The sequence below is a fragment of the Tupaia chinensis genome, unplaced genomic scaffold (genome assembly GCF_000334495.1).
Source record: "Tupaia chinensis unplaced genomic scaffold, TupChi_1.0 Scaffold000047_1, whole genome shotgun sequence".
Taxonomy (NCBI): domain Eukaryota; kingdom Metazoa; phylum Chordata; class Mammalia; order Scandentia; family Tupaiidae; genus Tupaia; species Tupaia belangeri.
Window position 1 is genome coordinate 2,915,741 of NW_006159505.1, and position 22,275 is coordinate 2,938,015.

Genomic DNA, 22,275 nt, shown 5'->3' on the forward strand with positions numbered 1-22,275 from the left:
CCCAACCCCTCTGTAAGGGAGGCCCAGCTGCCCCTAGGAAGGGGAGCAGGAATCGCCTGGGAGAGGCCAGCTCTTCTCATTTCTCTCCCCTCCTTTCTCTCTTTCCTCCTTTCCTTCCTCCCTGCTTTCCTCCCTGTTTTAATTCCTTCTCTCCTTCCCTCTACCTGCTATGGTGGTAGAGAATTCAGCCAGGTGAAGCTAGGCATGGGACGTTCCAGGGACCAGACAGAGCGTATTAGTCACAGACATGAAAGACAGAGGGTCTGGGAGAGCTGGTTCGTGGGCTTGCTAAGAGGGGATGAGCGCAGTGGCTAATAGGATCGGCCATGGCGAATCCCCCGCAAGGCAGGCATCGCACGAAGGGCTAAAGCGTTGGGGTGGCTCGAGGTCGGGATTACAGGGACCCCAGTGAGCCAGGGAGGCTTACGGAGTCAGGCCGCGCAGCCAGGACTAGAGTGACAGGAGCTGTCCAGCCAGGCCGCAGAATGAAGAGCTGGCCCCTCCTCCCACCCAGGGAGGAGGGCTAGCCCCGCCCTGGCAACCCCCATCCCCACGCCCCACCCCCGGGAATCTTGGCGACGCCAAGAGAAGATCCACCTCCGAGTCATGGATCACTTGTTGTCCAGGGAACTAAGGTTCAGCTCCGTGATCAGTTGGGGAAGTGGGGATCGACTGGAGGGAGGACGACTTGCCGACTCCCCTTAGGATCCGCGTGTCACCTCTTTGCCTCCCCCTTCGGGCTCCCAGTTGGTAGCATCTTCCTGATCCCCTTATCTCTAAGGCGCTCAGGAAAGTGCCTCCGTGTGTGAGTCCTCTCTGAAATGCTGTCTTGGCTGTCCAGGAACCATGAGCCCGGCAATCCCGGTAAGGAAGACTCGCTGGGCCAGGAGGGAAGGCCCCGGGCAGGGTGGGTACCCTTCTCATACAGGGGATGGAACCGGAGCCTTTCAGGCCCTGCTCCCCTTCTCTGAATGGCACCTTGTGTCTCCTCTTAAGTGGGGGATGTGTGGGGCTAAGCTACTCAATGAAATTATCCTGGAGGGGTGAGGTGATTGATAGATGCAGACTCGGTCTTCCTTTTCCAGTTCTGGTCCCTCCAATCCTTTTTCAACTGTGCCCTAGAGGAGCATTTCTAATTTACTAATCGCACACCCGCATGCCTTAGTTCATCTTGAAACCCGATCCCCCCAGTTCCAATCACTATGTCTTAACGTTCTTGCTCTAAGCTTGCTGTCTGAGGCTTTCTGGTTACAACATTGCTACCCCTCCAGCTTTATCTAACCTGGCGCTCCTCATGCCCTTCCCATCCCTGCACTCTACTTTCCAAACACACTGAGTTGCTGCACTCTCTTTTACATATTTCTGGGAGAGTGCATGCATGCACACGAAAGAAAGGGAGAGGGAAGCACCCTTCATAGCCTGGCCAAGCCACGATCTCCCTCCTCCAGTCTTCCAGCCCATGGGATCCAGGTTCAAACCCCAGTTGCGCTTCTGCTGTGCCACCAATCTGGCTCAACACAAGCCACTCTTGAACTTCCCATGAGAGCCCCATGGGGCTCTAAGGTTTACCCTACAAAACTCCTCTTCCAAAACTTCTTTCAAACACCTCTAGCAAGCCTTCCTGAACCTCTTGGGCAAAGTCAGAGTTACCCATGGTTAACTCGCCCTGTGCTCTGATGTGTTTGTATTTAGTCTCCTCTACCAGGCTGGAAGCTGGGGGTGAAGGGGGTGGGTTGTGTTAGTTGCTGTCCTAGAGGCCAGTGCAGTGACTAGCACAAACTGATCATGGAGAAAACATGCAAAACTAGGAGTTTGGTGGAGGCTGGCAGGCGGCATGGTAGTTAAGGGCGCTGGACTCCTACATGGCTGATTGTGGTTCAAGTCCTGGACCTGGCAGCTTGCCTTTTCGCCTTCTCGTTTTCTCTCTGTTTCTCTGATCCTCTCTGGTCAAATTAAAATAAATAAATAAAATAAAGGTAAAATTTTTAAAAAAAACTAGGAATTTGGCTTTTCCTCACAACTTACTTTTTTCTAGAAAAAAATGTTAATATACTCTTTTTTTTTTGGAGAGGTTTTTGCTATAGGGTGCGTGCGCTCGCCAGAAAGACAGAAAGCGAGAAGTCACCACCCAGGGGGGATGGTCACGCCGTAATCCCTTCTCCATTCTCTTCTCCGGATCTTGGGCACGCACACACACGCGCCCAGCGTGAGTTTAAACCACCGGGTCCGGGACTCAAACCGCGGTTGATTACATGGGAATTCAGTGACATAGCCATTACGCTAACTGCTGGTCCCCCAAAAAATGTTAATATACTCTTAAGAAAAGGTATTGCATAACAAATGAGTGAACAAATGATGTCTTCAGAGAAAAATACAGTCTCAGGTGTAGCCTCTCACTGGTGCTGGGGTCAGCAGAAGACCGTTACCTTGGATAGGCTGCTCTAGGGCTGCAGACTACAAGTCCCAGCAGGCCTTGGGGCGGTGCCTCTCTCACGCCACGCCCTCTCCCTCGGGATGGGGCGGGCCCAGGGGGCGGGGCCCGGGGCCACAAGGCCCCAGGCACAGCGTGGGGAGTGAAATGCCCCTGGCTGTCTGGGACACACACCGCGCAGGCGCAGCGGGTTAGGAGGCAGCAGCATCAAGTAGCAGCCGCTTTGGTGAGCAGCATCCGCAACAGGTGTAGACAGGTGGGTGTACCAAGGGGAACTGGAGAGGGAATTTGCACCTGGCCCTCTTGTCTGATCTGTGTTAGGGCCTGGAGAGGGAAGCAGCGGCAGAAGGAGCAGGGAGAAGGCTGGGCTTCCCAGCCTAAGTGTGCCAACCCTTACTACGCAGCAACAGGTGTGAGCAGGTGGGGGAGGGGCAAAGGTATCTGCTAGCAAGTTGCCCTCAGGAGCAGTAGACACCTGGGTTCCGGTTCATGGTCCGTCATGTACATCAGTTAGTCCATCTGTAAAATAGGAGTAAGGATCCCTACCTAACAGGGTTACAAGTTGACCCCGTACAGAACGTGCAGTGGCTCCCAAACCCTGCGGCTCAGGAGTCACCTGGGAGTCTTTGAAGACTAGTGGTGCTTCCTCCTTCCACCCCAGTCCTTCCCATTAATTGTTGGGTCTGACTTGGGCACTGCATTCTCAAAGCTCCTGCTGGTATAATGGGTAGAGGCCAGGACTGCTGGGTGTGGATTCTGGCTCCCCTGTTTATTGATCAAGTGGGTCTATGCAGCTGACTGGATCTGTCCAGGCCCCAGTTTCTCCACCACTAAAATGGGAATAAGAGCAAGGACTGTTGGGAGGCTTAAATGAGACAATAGAGGACGGCACTGAGAAGTGTACCTGGCACGCAGTGCTCATTTGTAGTTACTGTTTTTTTTTTTTTTTAAATAATTATTTATTTAACTTTATTTATTCATTCATTTATTTTTAATTTGACGAGAGTGAGAGAAGGTGAGAAAGCAAGCCACTAGGTCTGGGACGCAAACCATGGTCGGCCATGTTGGAGTGTCCAGCACCTTAACCACCACACCACCCACTGGTCCCCCGTAGTTACTGTTAAACTATTATTTCATGGGCTTTGTAGATGGTTCTGATGGGCTCCAAATATAAGGGAGGGTTTTTTTTGTTTAAGAGTTATTTTATTTAACTTTATTTATTTATTTGTTTTAATTTGACCAGAGAGGGACAGAGTGAGAGAGTGAGAGAGAGAGAGAGAGAGAGAGAGGGAAATTGAGAAAGCAAGCCACCAGGTCCAGGACTCGAACTGTGGTTGGCCATGTGAGAGTCCAGTGCCCTTAACCACCACACCACCTGCCAGCCACCAGGGAGGATTTTTTTTGTCATGAAAATCCCTCGTTTGTTGCCACGATTCTAATCTCCTATGCTTGTGGCATTTCAAAATTCCAGAGTCTTTAATATTTAAAGAATTCCTCACTCCAGCCTCTACCTGCCTCACAGACACACTTTCACAGACCTAGAAATGCAGGCTAGGCCAGAGGGTGGGGAGGAGAGACCTAGCCAAAGTGCCGGAGCTGAGGCCAGAGCTGAGGTCGGAGAAGGCTCCGGCTCCCCACCCCCACCCATCACAACAGGCCGGAGCTGTCCTGGGCACCAGCTCCCCACAAGGACAGTGCCCTATTCTCTGCTCCTGGTGACAGGGAGGAGGCCTAGATGCCAGGCCTGTGTTTGTTTACTGGCACTCCCTAAACGTCTCCTCAGAGGCTCCCCAAGGGAGGACTGGCGGGGGGCATCTCTCTGGGGAGTAGTCTGGAGCGTCTGATGAGGCCTGTGTGTCCTTTGGCTCCTCTGACAGATCCCGCCTGACTCCGCCCTGGAAAGTCCTTTTGAAGAAATGGCCCTGGTGAGGGGCGGCTGGCTGTGGAGACAGAGTGAGTGAGCCTTTGAGCGTCCTACACCCTGTCCTGGGGCAGGGTGAGGGAGGCCACTTGGGGGGCTGGCCACACTGCCCTTCTCCCCAGAAACCTGGGCCGTTTTACCCTCCCTCCCTCCATGCCCTTCCCTCCACCTGCGTATCCTTCCATTCCTGGCTGCTCGGAACGTCTCGACGACGTTCTTCAAGACCCAGCCTAGACCCAGGCCCTTCTGGAGGAGCCTCCTCTAACTGTCCCTCTGTCCCTTTATCTCTCCCCTGCTGCAGCCTGAGTTGGCTCAGGGGTGCCCCTCCTCGAGTGATCTCCTTATAATATAATCCCCAAATGCCTTTGAGTGATCTCCTTACAATATAACCGTCTCTGCCTGCGGGGTCGCCCACTCCTTCACCCTAACCTGACCCCCGAGTCTGAGCTTCTCAAGGGCAGGGACTGGGTTTGACCCTCGGCGTGACCACAGCACCTCAGCCCAGGGCTGAACAGGCAGGGACAGAATGAAGAACACCTCTGTGCTTCGGCGGCTGCAGAGCTCTTCTGCCTCTGCTCCGTCCTGTTACTAGTCCCAGCTGTAAAATGTCTGAAGCTTGCAGACCCGTCTCTGACCAGAATCATGGTCTGATCACAAGCTATCCTGGGGACCCCTGGGACAGGTTTCCTGTCCATTCTGTTCACTCAGCTCAGCAAACACTATAGGGAGTTGTGGTGAGGAGGCAGGCACCACACAAATGATGGCCACACATGCCAGGAGGCTCACGGCCGGGAGACATCTCTACCCTTGAAGAGACCTGGGACTTGACTTAGAAGTGCCAGGCCATGGGCCCAGTCACTCATTCATCATTCGGCACATGGTGGGGCCCCTACTCTGTGTCAGGCTCCAGGGGAGGCAGGCAGGCAGCAAGACAGAAAGCCTGCCCTCCTGTAAGCCAGGAGCTGGTCAAAGAAGAGGGGGTTACATATGACGCTGGGGGCTAGGGCTCGGGGGGACCATGGAGGCCCGTCTGGGTCTCTGGGATCAGCCCGCCTAACGGGTCTGGACTATCGCACAGGCTCCATCCTTCGCCGCTGGAAGCGGAACTGGTTCGCCCTGTGGCTGGGTGGGACCCTGGGCTACTACCATGATGAGACAGCACAGGACGAGGAGGACCGCGTGCTCATCCACTTCAATGTCCGCGACATCAAGATTGGCAAAGAGTGCCAAGGTGAGTGAGAGCCCTGCCCTCGTGGCATGGACTGTAGGGGGCCCACCCGTTGTGTCAGAACACCTGGATTGGGAGGGCTTTTTGCAACGTTCATGGGTGGGAGGTGTCCACGGATACTACTTCTTGTCAAGAGGAGCTGGACAAAGGCCAGTAAATAGGAGCCAGGGAAGGTGGGGCTTCCGCTTGTTCCTGGCTTACTGGGACACTGGGGCCCAGTGCCTGTGCAGAGCACATCGAAGTGTCTGTCTGCTTCCAGATGTGCAGCCCCCCGAGGGCCGGAGCCGAGACGGCCTGCTGACCGTGAACCTGCGGGAGGGCTCCCGCCTGCACCTGTGTGCGGAGACCCAGGATGATGCCATGTGAGTTGCTCCCGGGGAGGATAGAGGAGGAATCTGGGTGTGGCCAGGTGCTTCCTCCTCATCGGGCCTTCTAGTCCCTGACGGTAGGAAGTGGGCACTAAGGCCAGTCAGCGGAGTTGTCTTATCAGAGGTCACAGTGAACTCTCCACATGGCCTTCGATGAACTCAGGATGCCGAGGGAGAGGGGAGCACGCCTGCCTCAGGTGCAGGGCCCCTGGTCCTCCTGAAGCAGATACTTCCCAGCCTCTAAGGTGAGGTTTTATCTGGTGCGATACAGAGGAGCAGACGTGCTCAAAGGACCCTTTCTCCCACCACTCCTGAGAAGCTGCCCTGGTGGGGACTCTGGTCTGAAGGGTAGACCTGGGTCTGCCTAGAGAGAGGTGGCAGTGTGCAGGTAGGGCGCCCCGGTGTCAGATGCACGTTCCCTCTGCGAGCCTGGTGTCTCCTCGCGGCGCCATTTGCTCACTCACATTCCTTTCCTTCCTACCCTCCAGCCGAGAGGCATTTGGCGCTGGCACTGGAGGACAGGGAGAGAGATGCGGGTGTTGGTGGGGAGAAAGCTGAGCCTGTGCCGACAGCACAGAGCAGCCTTGTCTGTCCCACCAGGTGCCATGACAACCGACAAAGGCCCAATTGTCCAGCATGCACTGGGCCTTCCCGGGGCCCCGGGGTCAGAACTCTGGAGCTATGTTTGTAGGTTTGGGATGCGGTGCGGGGCTGTAGCCAGAGCACCCTTCTGGGCATTAGAATCTGAAGGCCCCTAGGAGATCCCCCAGGGCCCCTGTCCACTGTAGGGATGGGGAAACTGGGCCAGCTGGAGGCACAGAGACCGTGGACTTAAGAATGACTTAGCCAGCCCAGCTGTGCTGGACACTGCTGCTCAGCAGGCAGAGGTCACATGGGAGGCCCGGGTTTGATTCCTGGCTCAACCTAAAAAAGCCAGGCTTCATGCATGTACCTGCAGTCTCAGCTACTTGGGAGGCTGAAGCAGGAGGGTTCTGACACACAAGACCCTGTCTAAAACACCACACACAGGGAACCAGCAGTTAGTGTAATGGCTATGTCGCTGGACTCCCACGTAGTAGACCGCGGTTCGTGTCCCGGACCCGGTGGCTTAAAACTCACGCCGGGTGCGTGTGCGTGCATGCCAAAGATCCCGAGAGGAGAATGGAGGAGAAGGGATTGCGGTGTGACCATCCCCCCTGGGGGGTGATTTCTCGCTTTCTGTCTCTATGTCTCTCTCTCTGTCTGGCGAGCGCACGCGCCCTACAGTGAAAATCTCTCAAAAAAAAAAACACCACACACACACACACAGGGAGAATTAGTCTAACACAAGGCTCCATCCGTGTGACTGGGGCATTCATGTGACTGTCTTCCTGAGTGAGTCAGAGGGTCTACAAGAGATGGGCTCAGGGCCAGCAGGTGGGGTCATGGTTAAAGCGTTGGAGTCCTACATGGTGGACTGTGATTTGGGTCCCAGGCCCAGTGGCTTGAAACTCATGCTGGGTGCATGTGTGTGCATGCCCAAAATCCTAAGAGGAGAATAGAGGAGAAGGAATTGTGGTGTGACCACCCCCCAGGGGGTGATTTCTCACCTTCTCTCCCTTCATTTCTCTCTGTCTCTCTGGCAAGCACATGCACCCTATAGCAAAAATGTCTCCAAAAAAGAAAGAAAGAAAGAAATGGGGGGTAGGGACTGGGTAGGGGAGGAGAGTCTAAGATGTGGGGACCTGATTCTCCTTCCCTCAGCCCTCTCCTTATGGTGTGGTGGGCTTTGCTTTGCAGAGCATGGAAGACTGCGCTGCTGGAGGCGAACTCCACCCCGGTGAGCCTCATTCTTTTCCCACTTCCCCCACCCCACGTGCCATGGAATCACGGGTGACTCAGACTTGGTCTCCACCTGCCAAGAACTCTCAGTCTAATGTAGAGAGGTTCAGATGCCCCGAGTCTCAAGTGGGAAAGGATAGAGGACAGCCAGCTGGTGCTCAGAGCAGGGGGAGAAAGAAGTCTCCATGAAGAATGTTGGGGGAGTGGGGCATAGAACCAGGGGAAAGGGCCTATCTTGTATTGAGCAACTATTATGTGCCAGGCGTGGTACAGGTGTCATCCAGCTGCTCCTTACGACAGCCCTATGAGGTTGCTTTCTGCAGATGAAAGGCTAGGGCTCATTCACCCAAGTGAAACAGCAGGTACTCACTGAGTTCCTGCTCTGTGCCAGATGCTGAACCAAATGCCCAGGATCAGAGGTGCACCAGGGAGACATGGGCCCTGCCCTCCGGGACTCAGCCAAGGGAGAAGGCCGATGAGAAACCACTCATCCATTACTTGATGATTGCATTTCGATAGTGGCAACTGGTCTGACAGAGACATGCAGGGTGTGACTCCTTTGGTGGGAGTGCAGAGGAGGCTCAAACTGAGACCTGAAGGATGAACAGAAATTGGCTGGATGAAAGGGGTGGGGATGGGGTGAAGGAGCATATACAAAGGCCTGAAAGGGGCTGAACATTGGCTGCTCGAGGAACTGAAGGAAGACGGAGTAGCTGGAGCTCCAGAGTGAGGAGCCAAGCCCATGGGCTGTTAAGGATGTTGGTTTCTTCAACGAGCAGCAGGAAGCGAAGGAATGCCATGATCAGATCAGATTTATATTTCGTTTTTTTTTTTGGTAGAGGTTTTTGCCTTAGGGTGTGTGCGCTCACTGGAGAGAGAGAGAGATGGAGACGGTGAGAGGGAAAGGAAGAAATCGTCCACCCAGAGGGGATGGCCACACCGCAATACCTTCTCCTCCTGGAATCTTGGGCATGTGCACACATGATGTGCCAGGAATGAGTTTCAAACCGCCGGATCTGGGACTTGAACTGTGGTCGGCCATGTGGGAGTCCAGCAATGTACTGCTACACCATCTGCTGGCCCAGATTTGTATTTTTAAAAAGGTAGGGGGTAGGCCAGCCAGTGGCCTGGTGGTTAGGGTGGCTGGATCCTCCATGAATGACTACATGGTTCGAATCCTATACCAAGCAGCCTGAAAAACATGCCAGGCATGTATTCATGCATACGTGCCCAAAATCCCAAGAGGAGAGCAGAGGAGAAAGGATTGCAGCGTTGCCATTCCCCCAGGGGATGATCTATCACCCCCTTCCTTAGCAAGCACATGTGCCCTATAGCAAAAAAAAGAAAAGGTAGGGGATGGATCTTAAGGGTAAGAGTGGAAGCTGTAGAGCAGTTAGGAGGCTGGGACAGTGTCCAGGCAACAGGCGGGAGCTACTGATGAGGCCTTGCTGGAAGAGACAGGCAGGCGGACACAGAACATGTGTAGGAAGTGGAGCCCACAGGGCCTAGTGACCGATGGAGGCATAGGTTTGAAGAGCCACCCAAGGCCCAGCCTGACCTTGACCCTTTGAGTCTGCCCAACCGCAGAGCCTGGCCTTGCTGGAGGGTAATGTTTGGAGAGAATGACCTAGAGAGATATCGGCAGAGATCATGGCCGCACGGGGCCTGCAGGTCCAGCTGGAAGAACTGGACTTTCCCTGAGGGTTGTGGTGAGACTTTGGGGGCAGACTCAGGCTTCCAGGCAGAGAGTGAGTGGGAGGAAGCTGGAGCAGTGGCCGGCAGGGTGGGGGCACCCAGAAGGGGTTCCGAGCTCTAAGGCCCGGGCAAATTGGGCCCAACCAAGAGAGGCAAAAGGGAGGCGCTGGGGGCTGACCGTCTGCACTCTGTGACTCTATGAAGCTGCTGTCTGCTCTGCCTGTCCCCTTCTACCTGTCCCCCTGCTGCAGCTCCACCCCTCCTTTCTGCCTGACCTGCTCTTCCTCTTCCCGCTGCCCTACACACATGGCCCTCTGGTCCCAGGGCTTACTAGAGCCAGTGTATGTTCCTGCTTGCTCACATCTGTGTGCTCTGGGGCCTTGCTCTGTCCCAGTGCCATGGAGTGACCTGTGCTTTGTCCCTCCATGTGCTTCAGGTTCACACCCCACTCTGGGTGGAGGTGCCAGGAGCCCCTGACTGCAGTTGTACCAGGGTCTGCAGGGCCATGGGGCATAGCCAGGGAAGGGCTGTGGGTGAAGGTGGTGAAGGGGCCAGTGGGGGGAGGACAATGAGAGCTGCCTTGTCCTGTCTGGAGACTAGGCACCCCAGCTGCACAGAAAAGCGAGGATGGGATGGAAGGCCTTGGTTACTGGGCCTTCTCCTCTGTTGCTGGCAGTCACTACCCCTCTCTGGGCCTCCCCATTGCCTTGGGCTGAGGAGGAAGAGGGCAGCCTCCTGCCCCAGCCAGCTGGCAGAAGGTTCTGGTAGGGCCTGGGAAGAGCTCTGAGTCTCTGCAGGTGTAGGGGGTCTCTGACATCTCCCTCCCTCCCCCTTCTTGGGTTTCTGTGGCTTGAGCAGGCCCCAGCTGGAGCCACCGTCCCTCCTAGGAGCCGCCGGGTTTGCCCCAAGGTCAGGTGTGTGACCCGCTCATGGAGCCCCTGTAAGGTTGAGAGGCGGATCTGGGTAAGTGCTAGCTCAGCCCTCCCTGCCACCAGGGCCACCCTGGGTAAGTGCTAGCTCAGCCCACCCTGGTCACCAGGGTGAACTTCCAGAACCAGGCCCAACCACATCCCTCCCCAGCTCACGAACATTCCATGGCTCCCCATTACCAAGGAACACCAACCACAGCTGGCTTTCCAGGCCCTCAGAACCTGGCCCGGTCCAGTCTCCTCTGCCACATCCCCTTGTCCCTGCACCCTCTAACCCCAGCCCCAGCAGACCTCACCCCTCTTCCTGCCTCTGCACACGCTGCTTTCTCTGCCACCAAGCCTCTTAGTTTCTTCACTAGACAAAGCAATGCCCAGCCCTCAAGGGCACCTCCAGGCACCGTCACTCCTGTCTCAGCCCAGCAGCAAGCTTAGTTCCCATTTGGCCCTGTATATGATGCACTGTCTTCGTTCCGCCTGGTTTCAGAGGTGGCTTATTCCTCTCTGGTCTTAGGAGACCTGGATTTCCTCCAGGGCAAGGGCCAAGTCTGACTCGCTGTGCTCTGCGGAGCTTGGCACAGGGCTGGGCATACAGCAGGTGCTCCGTGAGTGCTCAGGACGGTGACAGTCTGTTCCGACTCTCCGCATTCCTGGCACACGATGTCTGGCACAGGCAGGCCTTAGAACATTCACGGAATGAGCAAACGAGCGACGGAAGGAGGGCCGGAGAAAAACACCTCCGCTAGGGCACTAGGACTGCATAGTGTAAGTTCCTGGGCCTTGTTTCTCCTCATTGGGGCCTGTGTCTCCCTACTTTGAATGTTTCTCAAAAGCAGTGTGAATTCTCTTTCTGCCCCCAGAGCTCAGTGTGAGGCCTGGCGCGGGGCTTGTGTAGGGTCTTGGTCTTACAGTCAGTGGGACCTCCCTGAAAGATGAGGGCAACGCGTCCACAGCCCAGACCCGGATGCTCTCATTTCAGAGGCCTGGGGTGGGGCCCAGGACATCTATAGGCTAAACATTTGCCCCTGGGGATACTGACTTGCAGAACCACTGAGCCCTGAAGGGCTCTGGCCATCCATTGCACAGCTGTGGCTTTGCTGGATTCTCAGGAGCAGGCAGGTAGGAAGGACGTTATAAGAAAGCAGCAGCTCTGGGACCAGCAGTTAGCGCAATGGCTATGTCACTGAACTCCTGTGTAGTCGACCACGGTTCGAGTCCTGGGCCTGGTGGCTAAAACTCACGCCCCAGGCACGTGTGTGCCCAAGATCCTGAGAGGAGAATGGAGAAGGGATTACGGCGTGGCCATCCCCCGGATTACGGCGTGGCCATCCCCCCTCGGGGGTGATTTCTCGCTTTCTGTCTTTCTGTCTCCCTCTGACTTTCTGGGGAGTGGACGCATCCTATAGCAAAAACCTCTCCCAAAGAAAGAAAGGAAAAAAAAAAAAAGAAAGCAGCAGCTCTGAAGGTTACCTGACCTGAGCAGGTCGCTCCATTCATCAGTGGCAGGCCTAGGCCTCCCAGCCCAGCATTCCGAGGCATTCCCTATGCCCAAACTAGGATAGTGGTTTGTTTAAAAAACAAAAGTGGGCAGTACCAGCAGTTAGCGTAATGGCTATGTCACTGGACTCCTGTGTAGTCGACTGTGGTTCGAGTCCTGGACCTGGTGGCTTAAACACACCAGATGTGTGTGCGTGAGCGACCAAGATCCTGAGGAGAATGGAGGAGAAGGGATTGTGGCGTGGCCATTCTCCCCGGGCAGGGATGATTTCTCGCTTTCTGTCTCTCTGTCTCTCTTTCTGGCGAGCGCATGCGTCCTATACCAAAAACCTCTCCAAAAACAAAACAAAACAAACAAATAAACAAAAAAGAAGTGGGAATGCCTGAAAATAAGATTTAAAAATAGTACACCTGGCCCAGCTCTGTAGCTTGGTGGTTAAGGCAGCCAGAGTCACATTTCGTACCCACCAGCTTGAGAAACGTGCTGGGCACATGTGTGTGTGCCCAAAATCCTGAGAGGAGGGAGAGATAGGAGAAGGGATTGCAGCATGACCATCCCCCCATGGGGGATGCTTTCTCCTTTTTCTCTCTCTGTGTCTCCCTGTCTCTCCAGGGAGTGCCCACATGCCTTCTACCAAGAAATAAAAAGACAGTCGCCTAAGTACAAACAGGTTGTCTAAGGGAAGGAATCATTTGCATGTGACCCCCCTGACTAGCCAACACGGTCCCTGCCCACAGAAGAGGCTGGGCCTCTAAGGAGGAGATCAGAGATCAAGCCTCAGATTCTACCGATGAGGTCTCTGGAGTGTGTCTGGCTGTTGCCAGGTGACCTCCATGCGTTTACTTCTGGGCCTCCCCAACCTGGAGGGTAGAAACACGGGCCCCGAGGGGACATGAGGTGGTGTTTTCCACCCTGTCCAGGGCCTCCCAAAGCCTCTGACTCACTGTGCAGTTGCAGACCAGGTGGAGCTCAGGGCTTCCAATTTCTCTGCCAGCAAAACTGGGTCTGAGGCGCCCATCCCTCCAGCCCCTTCTGGGCATGGAGCCCAGATCCTGGCCACTCCCACCAAAAAGCTGACTGGATCACTCAGGGAGGGAACATAGCGCAGAGAGTCTCTGGAGGGTGAGGACCTCCAGTGCTGCTGCCTGAGCCTCCTGCCTGGCCCTGGGGCTGTTTGTCCTCCTAACTTGAAACTGAACTGAGAGTTGGATGGCCTTAGTTCCCATTTGGCCCTGTATATGATGCTCTTGAGATAAAGTCAAGAAAATTTCATTAGGCACCTGCCATGTTCCAGGCAGGTCTGATCAGACCCAGTTTCTGCCCTAGCTGGAGCTCCCAAATCTGATGGGCGAGACAGACGCTCACAGAGGCTGTGGGTGTCCAGATGGGCTCCAACAGAACCCAAAATTCCGGGGGAGCAATACTTGAGTCTGAAAGACAATTTAGGGCTGGCCCTATGGCCTGGTGATTAGGGGAGCTGGATCCCACATGGCTGACTATAGTCTGAATCCTGACTCTGGTGGCTTGAAAAACATGCCACATGTGTGTGTGTGTGCACATGTGCCAAAACCCTGACATGGGATCTTGGAGAAATGGAGGAAAAGGGATTGTGGTGTGGCCATGCCCCATCCAGGAGTGCTTTCTCCCTCTCCCTCTCCCTCTCCCTCTGGCAAGTGCATGCACCCTCTGGCATTTAAAAAAAAAAAAGAAAAACAGTTTAGGTAGTTGAATGCGAAGTGGTGAGGTGGGTGTCCCTGTCAAAAGGAAATGGCATGGAGACCTGAGTCACAGGCGTGCTTGGAGAACCTCCCTTTACAGCCAAGCTTTTCGAAACGTGTCTGATGTTCTGACATGTGAGTCCACCCCTCGTTTCTCAACCATTCTTCAACCGTGTAGTCTGCCTTCTTCCCCCAGCTGCTCCTCCAAAAAGTGTTTTTTCAAGGTCACTCTAAATTTCCAGGTTATTAAAATCAATGGCTTACTTTCATGGCATTGGCCAAGAGGAAGGCCGAAGAGTGTATTTAGAAGATAAAAGGGCAAGCCCTGCAGCCTCGTGGTCTAGGGAGCCAGATCCCACATGGCCAACTGCACAGTTCAAGTCTCAGCTGTAGAGGGTTAAAAAACACACTGGAAATGTGTGTGTGTGAGCCCCAAATCTCACTAGAATGGAGAAATGGAGAAGGGATTGTGGTGCGATCATGCCCCAGTGGGGGTTACTTCTCCCTCTCCCTCTCTTTGTCTCTCAGGTGACTGCAGGTGTCCTTTAGCAGCTTAAAAACAAAAATAAAAACCATGAGACCTGGTGGCTGGTGTGATGCGGAAGATCAAGGGGGGTAGCCTGATCTCTTGGTTTGGTGCACAGTTATGACACTGAGAAAAGCACTTGTGGGAAGAGGAGCAGGTTTGGGGGAGAGATGTTGCAATCACCCTGGGATGGCTGGAGTTTGAGGCACGTGAACTTCGTAGGGGAGTTGGCCCATTCAGGTGTGAAGCCCAGTGAGAGAGAGACAGAGACAGGAGGGAGCTAAGGGGAGGGGTTCAGAAGAGGCGGTCTGCCCTGTCCGCAGGTCTGCTCCCCCATGGGTAATCGGGGGTTTGGATTGGGAGCTTCCGATTAACCAGCATATATTTTTTGGTTCCTGCTCTGCACAAGACCCTGCTGGCCACCCGAGTGAGTGGCAGTCCAGGCCCACAGGGAGCTCACTTTTGGGGTGTGGCCCGGAAAGACCAGGAGAAAGGATAGCAATGAGAGGCACAGTGAAGTCCACAGAGAACTCAGGAAGACATGGGGGAAAGGGAAGGGCAGGGAGAAAGAACACCGGCCATTCTCTGAGCCTCAGTCTCCAACTCTGGCAATGTGGAGGTAACAATGCCTGCCCGAAGGATAAGGGGCGGCAGCACACCTGGACACCTCCCTCACCAGCGGTACATAGTGGATGCTCCTAACAGTTTCTTCCTTTCCCTTCCTTCCTCCCCAGCCCTGCACATTTCTTGGGTAGAGGGCTTGGGCTTCAACACGTGGGGCCAATGCAGAGCTGTTAGCAAAGGTTAAGACTGTCTGAAGGGACGCTGGGAGCCTTGGAGGCCAGAGCAGGAGAATGGGCACCGCTGGGAGCTGGGTGCAGGGGCTGCTGTTTCAGAGGACAAGGACCGTGGATGTTGTGGGGAGTTGTGGGGAGGGAGGGCCTTTCCCCAGGTGTTGCCCATTACCTTTTCTAAATTTAGGGAGGGGGCTTCATGGGGTCTTAGCCGGGTGTGGAGGTAGGGGACCAAGCCTGGGGCGGGGAGTTCCTGGGCAGCTGATCTTGGCGGACTTCCCAGGTGCGTGTCTACAGCCCATACCAGGACTACTACGAGGTGGTGCCCCCCAACGCGCACGAGGCCACCTATGTCCGCAGCTACTACGGACCGCCCTACGCAGGTAAGCCCTTAGCCCGAGGCCCCGCAGCCTGCCTCCCTGCACCAGGCCCTCTTCAGGTCCCTCAGTCATGCCACACCTCATTCTTTTAGTATTCACGATCTTCAGAGGCTGGACCCTCCGCAAGCCCCTCCCCATTCCCAAGACTCAGAATAGTCCTCCCACTCCCGAGCTGACCTCGCTCTCCAGACCCGCCCCTACTCTCCCCGCCTGCCCGCCGTACCTGTTTCTGAGCCGGTGGCGACCTCTGGTGGCTCAAGTGCGAACGGCAGCTCCAGGGCTCCGAGGTCTGACGGCTGGGAACGCCCATCCTCAGTTGTGGCACCGGGATGCTTATAGATCCCGTTTCCTCGCTGCTCCGCCTTAGCCCCACAGCCCCCAACATCCGTAGTAGACCCAAGGCCCGGAAGCCGTGGCGGGGAGCCCTTTCCGCGTCAAGGCCTCAGTTTCCCTGACTGGGAAGCGGAAGAGTGAGCCCTTGGTTTGAGCTGCAATTATGCGGGAAGGGAACGAAGATCTCTCTGCCCTCCCCTTCAAGTCGCGGCCCTTCCGGTTCTCTTCGCAGGTCCCGGCGTGACGCACGTGATCGTGCGGGAGGACCCCTGCTACAGCTCCGGCGCCCCGCTGGCCATGGGCATGCTGGCCGGAGCCGCCACCGGCGCCGCGCTGGGCTCACTCATGTGGTCGCCCTGCTGGTTCTGAGCTCTGGGGCCCCGAGCGCTGCAGCCTGCGCGTAGACCGCCAGACCCCTCTTCCTCCTGGACCTCACCCTCCACCATCCGCGCTGTCCCGCTTGGGCCCCTTCCTGTCCGCTAGTCCCTTCTGGGCTTGAACCATTGGTCCCACTCCCCACCCTCACCCAGGCAGAGACATGGCTAGAGATTCTCACATCTGCAGCCAGACACCCCAGGAGCCCCCACAGACATACAGGTGTATCGCCTCCAAACACGCAAGGACACAGCGAGCACGAACTCCCTGGGTTCTCTGCTGTCTCGTCAGGGAGCCCCAGGCCTGGTGCAGAAACCAAGAGTAAACAGAACACTTGACCCAGCCTCCATTATCAGTCCTTTACAAGGACGTGGGGGTAGGGTTATTGGCAAGCTCACAGGGCCATGAACGTCAGGGCATGTGGGAGGAATTAAAGAGTTCAGTTGGGTTAGGAGTGAGGCAGGAGTCAGGTCATGGTAGGCCTCCAGGCGAGGGGGGTTGCTGGGTGAAGGGGATATGGGAGCTGTTTTGGGGCTGCATCTGTTAATTCTGACATACATACCCATTCCAAAACACTCCCTGAATTTACCCTCCTTCCTACTCCCAACTTCCTGGGTCTCCTATTCCCGCTGAAAACGTAGCTGAGCCCAGCGCGACAGGTTGGGGGACAGGGGAGCTGTTTTCAGTCCCCAGCCCTAAGAAATTGCCACCATCAAGAATGCCTCTCTGATCTCAGGGCTCAGCTCTCTGTAGCTGTGACTGTCGCCATCTCAGATTTCTCATCTCTGGGGGAGATGACAGTGTCACCCCCGGGGCCTGATCCACCTTTGTACCAGTCTGGGAAGCTGCACATGTGCCTGCCTGCAGGTGGCCCAGCAGCCACCTCATTCGATCCCTCTCCAGTCTCTTCCCCATCCTGTCCTAACTGCCAGGAGAAATGCTGATGTCCCTCGGGTAGCCAGAGTAGCCCACTAAAGTTCCCTGTAGAGGGCTCCACTGGCTCTGCTGCAAACTAATAAAGGTGTGGTCGGCTCTAGCCCTGGCTCCGGATCCCTTTGTTTTCCCGGGAGGCATCTCCTTGGGACATCTGCATGACCCAGCACCACCAGGCCTTCTCTGCAATAGTAAGAGGAGTGATGTTCTGAGGTCAAATGGAAGCAGTGACAGACAGCTCGTTAGCCAAAGGACTGGGGGCCAGTCACTTAACCTTTGGATCTTGCTTTTGTCGAAGCCATCCGTTCGTTCCTGAGGCCTTCAAAGGAGAGACTATGTTAAGGTCTGTGTTGTTTGAGCCAATGGACGATCCAGCATGGGCTCTGCCTGCTTTCCGAGAGTCCTAGGGTCTTTTCCAGAAAGTTCTCATCATTCTAGAGTTGAATCAGTGAATTGTTCTCATAGAGACCAGGTGGCCAGGGAAGGAAACAAAACCAGCTTGCATCGGGCCACATGAGGCTGCATGAGACAAAAACCTCTCCATAAACAGATTTAAGCCAGACACTGGGCCACATAACTAAGAAGTCCAAGAACTGTGTGGTTCAGGCCTCTGTCAATCATGCTTTCCCCCATCTTTACGGCCGCTGGGCTGGCTCATTTGGAGGCTGTAGTGATGTTCAGAAGCTCCAGACTAGTGCTCTCCTAGGTTCAGGTCCCACTAAGGGATTCCCTTCCTCCATCAGTGTAAATAGTCCAAATTGTGCCCCATGGTCATCCCTGCCCATCAATGATCAGGAAAAGGATGCTTATTGCAGGGGTGGGGTAGTGTCCCAGAGGAAATTTAGGGCACTGTCCCAGAGGTAGGATGGATACATAACTAGCTGGCAGAGATTTCAGGCATCCTCCTCAGCTATGCTTCCAGACACCATTTAGAAACTCCTATAGACAACACTCAATGAGGTGAGAGGGCTCTGAGGAGGCGGCTTCTAACTCTACCTTGGGCACTGGGGAAAGCTCTGGAGCAGCAAACGGAAATCTAGTCGGGGCCTTGAAGAATGGGTAGGAGGAGTTTGCCTGAAAAAGAGGGCGCTTTCCACACAGAACGGATAGGGGAGATAGCTTGAGCAAAAGCCTTAGAGGCGGGAGTGCACCAGGAAGTTCAGGAGCCACCTCACGTCATAGTGGGCTGTGTGGTGAGGGGGCGGTGGGTGCCAGGCGCCAGGCACAGTCCAGTAAGTGCTGCTAGCCTAGGCAAGAGCATGGGCTTCTCTCAAGCCCAAGGTCTGTCAACACTGGCTCAGAGGTCACCCCCCGCTGTGTGTCCCGTGTGTTCTGGGGACCCAGTGGAGCGCCAGCCTTCATTCTCCAGCAGGCGCTTGGTTCTTTCAGTCCCTTAGCGGCAACGCCATTAAGCACTGACTACAGGGTATCCTGCATGCTCCTGCAGGGACATCCTTGAGCGTGGCTCTCACATCCTGTGACCCCGAGCGCACAGGGAACGCGTGCATGTGCCCAGGTCCCAGGTGACTGAGACTGAGGGTGGACTGTGAAATGATCACCCTGGGGGGATGCCTCTCTCTTCCTCCTGAAAAAAATAAATGAACAAAATTTGGGGGAGGGATACTTTAAAATCCAAAGGTGATAGGGCCAGCAGATGGCGTGGAGGTTAAGGCAGCTGGATCCCACATGGTTAATTGTGTAGTTCAAGCCCTGAACCCAGTGGCTTGAAAAATATGCCAGGTATGTGTGTGTACATGCTCCAGATCCCAAGAGGAGGGTGGAGAAGGAACTGCAGCATGGCCATCCCCCCCCGAGGGATGCTTTTTCATTTTCTCTCTGTGGTGAGCCTACACACTGTACAGAGGAAAATTTAAAAAAAAAGATAATAGGTTTAAGGCAGAAGGATGTTAAATATATACCACGCCAGGGCTGGAAAGTGGTGTGGTGGTTAAGGGCGCTGGACTCTGACATGGCCAGCCACAGTTGGAGTCCCAGACATGGAGACCTGCTTTCTCACTTTCCCTCCCTCTCTCTCTGTCCCTCTCTGGTCAAATTAAAATAAGTAAATAGAGTTAAATTAAAAAATAATAATAATAATGGTAAAAGGGATCAACTTAATGCTAGGGACAAGAAATATCAATAATGTCATATGTTAACTTCCAGGATTTAAACGGAAAGATGGACCACAGTAACGCTGCAAATTCAACAGATGATTAATTACATAAGAACTGGTGAAATAGAATTTTATGATTTTCTAGTTCAACGTTACTTTTTCTTTAACATGTTTTCCCAACTTAAGGATTTTGCCTTTTTTTTTTTTTTTTTTTAGGATTTTGCTTTCTTTTGAGCTGTTGATAGGTTTAGCAATTGATCTTGTTTGTTTCTTTAAATAGAAACATCAACTTTTCTCCCTTCCTGATCCCTCTGGAATTGGCAAGTATTTGGGAGTTTTCTTATTTTGAGGCAGAATGGTTATTTGCATAAGTTCAATAATACCTGTTGCTTTGAATCAGAAACTGGAAATACTTGTTATTGGATAGGCCTTTGACTGGAATGTCATATCTGAAGATTAAACCAGAAAACTATGGAACTAAGGTAGATCTCAAGTAAGCCAAAAGAAGCTCTTGGAAAAGTGGTCTGGCATAATCAACAGTTCTGCCTGGCAGAGAGGATTAGAGAAGCTATATGAAAGAATTTTTACCATAAAGTAACCTGGACTTTTCCAGTCCAGGACTGTAGTCAGTCAAGATTGCAAAAGAGCAGCCAGAACCAGAGGATTATTTTGAGGAAGACTTTGAAGGAAGAAAAAGAGACTGATCTTCACCAGCAGATGGCATATCACAGAATACTTGGTAGACAGGGCTGAACTGAGAAGGTTTACATATGAATTGTGTGCTGGGTGTTTGCTTTTCAACAGTTGAGTAGTTGAGATGTAAATGTTTTCTCAAAAATATTTAAAACCTTATTGTCTCTATTACAGAGTCACAAACAAAATTATAACAACTATTTCAAACATTATCTGTAAAATTCGTTTTTTTTTAACTTTGGAAGTTGTTTATTAACTGTCAAGAACTATGGAGACTGAGGGGCCGGCAGGTGGCATGGTGGTTAAAGGGGCTGAATTCCCACATGGCCAACCACTGTTTGAGTCTTGGACTTGGTGGCTTGCTTTCTCACTTTCCCTTTCTCTGTCTCTCTGGTCAAATTAAAAAGAACAACAACAAATGTAATTAAACAAATAATTCCTTTAATAAAAAAGAACTATGGAGTCTGAGCAAAAAATTTTGATATGTAAATGTGTGTGGGAAAATGTAAAAATAATTAATTATAAAAAAAGAGGTAAATGAGTAAAATACAGACATTAGTAAAGAAAAAAATTCAAATCATAATGAAAAAGCTTCCTATAAGGAAAATCTCAAACCCAGATGGCTTTATTCATGAATAGTACTAAAAATATAAGAATGAAATTACACTACTACTATACAAAAGCTTCCCAAAAATACTGAATAAAAGAGAACAGACCTGGAAAAAAAGAAAAAAGAGAAAAGGTAAAAGGAACTGCACATAAGCCTTGTCTTCTAGTTGAAAAAGTTGTTTTCCATGGGGTTCTGGGTTAACCGGCTGACACGGCTATACATGTAACTAGAACTGTGACATTTATGTACAATTAAGTAAATGGATGTCAGATGGTGGGAGCCGTATTTCTCACTGGTAGAATGGGAAACAGTTAAGTAAGGGGAAGGGGCTAGAATGATCTGTATTAGAGACATCAGTATAAACTCATGTCTAGTTTAATACAGAGACAGATGGCTACATATAAAAATATTTACTAGCACATGTGCGCCAGTATACACACACTTCCTTCATTAGTCAACTGACAGGGCTTGAGAGAAACAACACTCTAGTAGCAATAAGCACACCCAACCCCCACACCTTGGTATCTAATACCAATTTTCCAATGAAAAGAAACCATGGATCCTTGGAGAAATGGCTGACTCTAGGACTGGGTAGGGAAATATCCAAGACAAGAATGAATGGAGCATCTTAGAGCATCATAAAGTCAATAAGGGCTCAAATACAAACTTTTTTTTTTTTGAAGGGGTTTTTGCCATAGCGCGCGTGCGCTTGCCAGAGAGAGACAGAGAGACAGAGAGCGAGAAATCACCCCCCAGGGGGGATGGCCTCGCTGCAATCCCTTCTCCTCCATTCTCCTCTCAGGATCTTGGGCACACAAGCACACGTGCCCGGCTTGAGTTTTAAGCCACTGGGTCTGGGACATGAACCAAGGTCGACTACATGGGAATCCAGCGACATAGCCATTATGCTAACTGCTGGTCCTTCAACTACAAACTTGATGGGCTATGCACAAAGAGATGACTGAAAGAGTTCTCAGTGGCCAAAGGTGGAGCAATCTGGGCAACAAAATAAAGTAGTATTGGGTTATAACCCGAAGGATGAAATAAATGCATCCATTTTTCATTAATTTTTTTGGGGGGGGAGATTTTTGCTATAGAGTGCAAGCACTCACTGGAGACACAAAGACAGAAAGTAAGAAATTGCCCCCTTGGGGGATGGCCACACTGCAATCACTTCTCCATTCTCCTCTCAGAATTCTGGGTATCCAAGCACACAGACTCAACCTGTTTCAAGCCACCATGTTCAGGACTTGAACCATAGTCAACCATGTGGAAGTATGGCCCCTTAACCACTACTCTACTTGCTGGCCCCTAAATACATCCATTCTAATATAAATGACTGAATAAATGAATAAATGAAGGAAGAAGAGACAAATCTCCCTTTCAGAATTCCAGATAATTTGTGTAGATATTCCAACAAGAAATATAAACTCCGCTCCTTAAGGTTGGGCTGCACATAGGGACTTCCTTCCAAGACCACATATGGAAATGCAGGAGTAATTTTAAGAGAACCTGAGAAGCACTCTCTCAGCCAGGTGATGAAGGTCAACATAAACAATGACAGAGCATACTGATGATATATAGTGTTGGTAGGATGTGAAGGAACTTTACCTCTGTCATCTTCTTCCCAAAAACCTATCATCTTTTTTTTTTTAATTTAAGGATTATTTAACTTTATTTATTTTAATTTGACTACGGGGGTAAGAGAAGAAGAGAGTGCAAGTGCGAGCGCGAGTGAGCCAGCAAGTGGGAAAGCAAGCTGCCAGGTCCAGGACCCACACTGTGGTTGGTCATGTGGGAGTCCAGAGCCCTTCACACCACCTGCTGGCCCCCCCCAAAACCTATAATCTTAATGAGAGAGATAAAAAATTAATTCTAATAGGAGTATTCTACAAAATACTTTACCAATGCT

The 22,275-nt window shown here is 52.7% G+C and overlaps 1 protein-coding gene across 3 annotated transcripts; it reads left to right on the top strand.

The window, feature by feature from the left end:
* Positions 1-2,579: 2,579 nt before the first annotated feature.
* PLEKHB1 (pleckstrin homology domain containing B1) lies at positions 2,580-17,070 on the top strand. 3 transcript variants are annotated; one of them, XM_006140969.3, is made up of 8 exons: positions 2,580-2,687; positions 4,309-4,384; positions 5,431-5,583; positions 5,840-5,942; positions 7,728-7,767; positions 10,323-10,427; positions 15,210-15,309; positions 15,872-17,070. In XM_006140969.3, the coding sequence occupies exons 2-8, from the start codon at positions 4,348-4,350 to the stop codon at positions 16,006-16,008; spliced, it is 675 nt and encodes a 224-aa protein (XP_006141031.1). In that variant the 5' UTR covers positions 2,580-2,687; positions 4,309-4,347; the 3' UTR covers positions 16,009-17,070. The 3 variants fall into 3 exon arrangements, with proteins under 3 accessions (XP_006141031.1, XP_006141033.1, XP_006141032.1); XM_006140970.3 differs by having other exon boundaries at positions 2,598-2,657; XM_006140971.3 differs by lacking the exon at positions 10,323-10,427.
* The last annotated feature ends 5,205 nt before the right edge of the window (positions 17,071-22,275 follow it).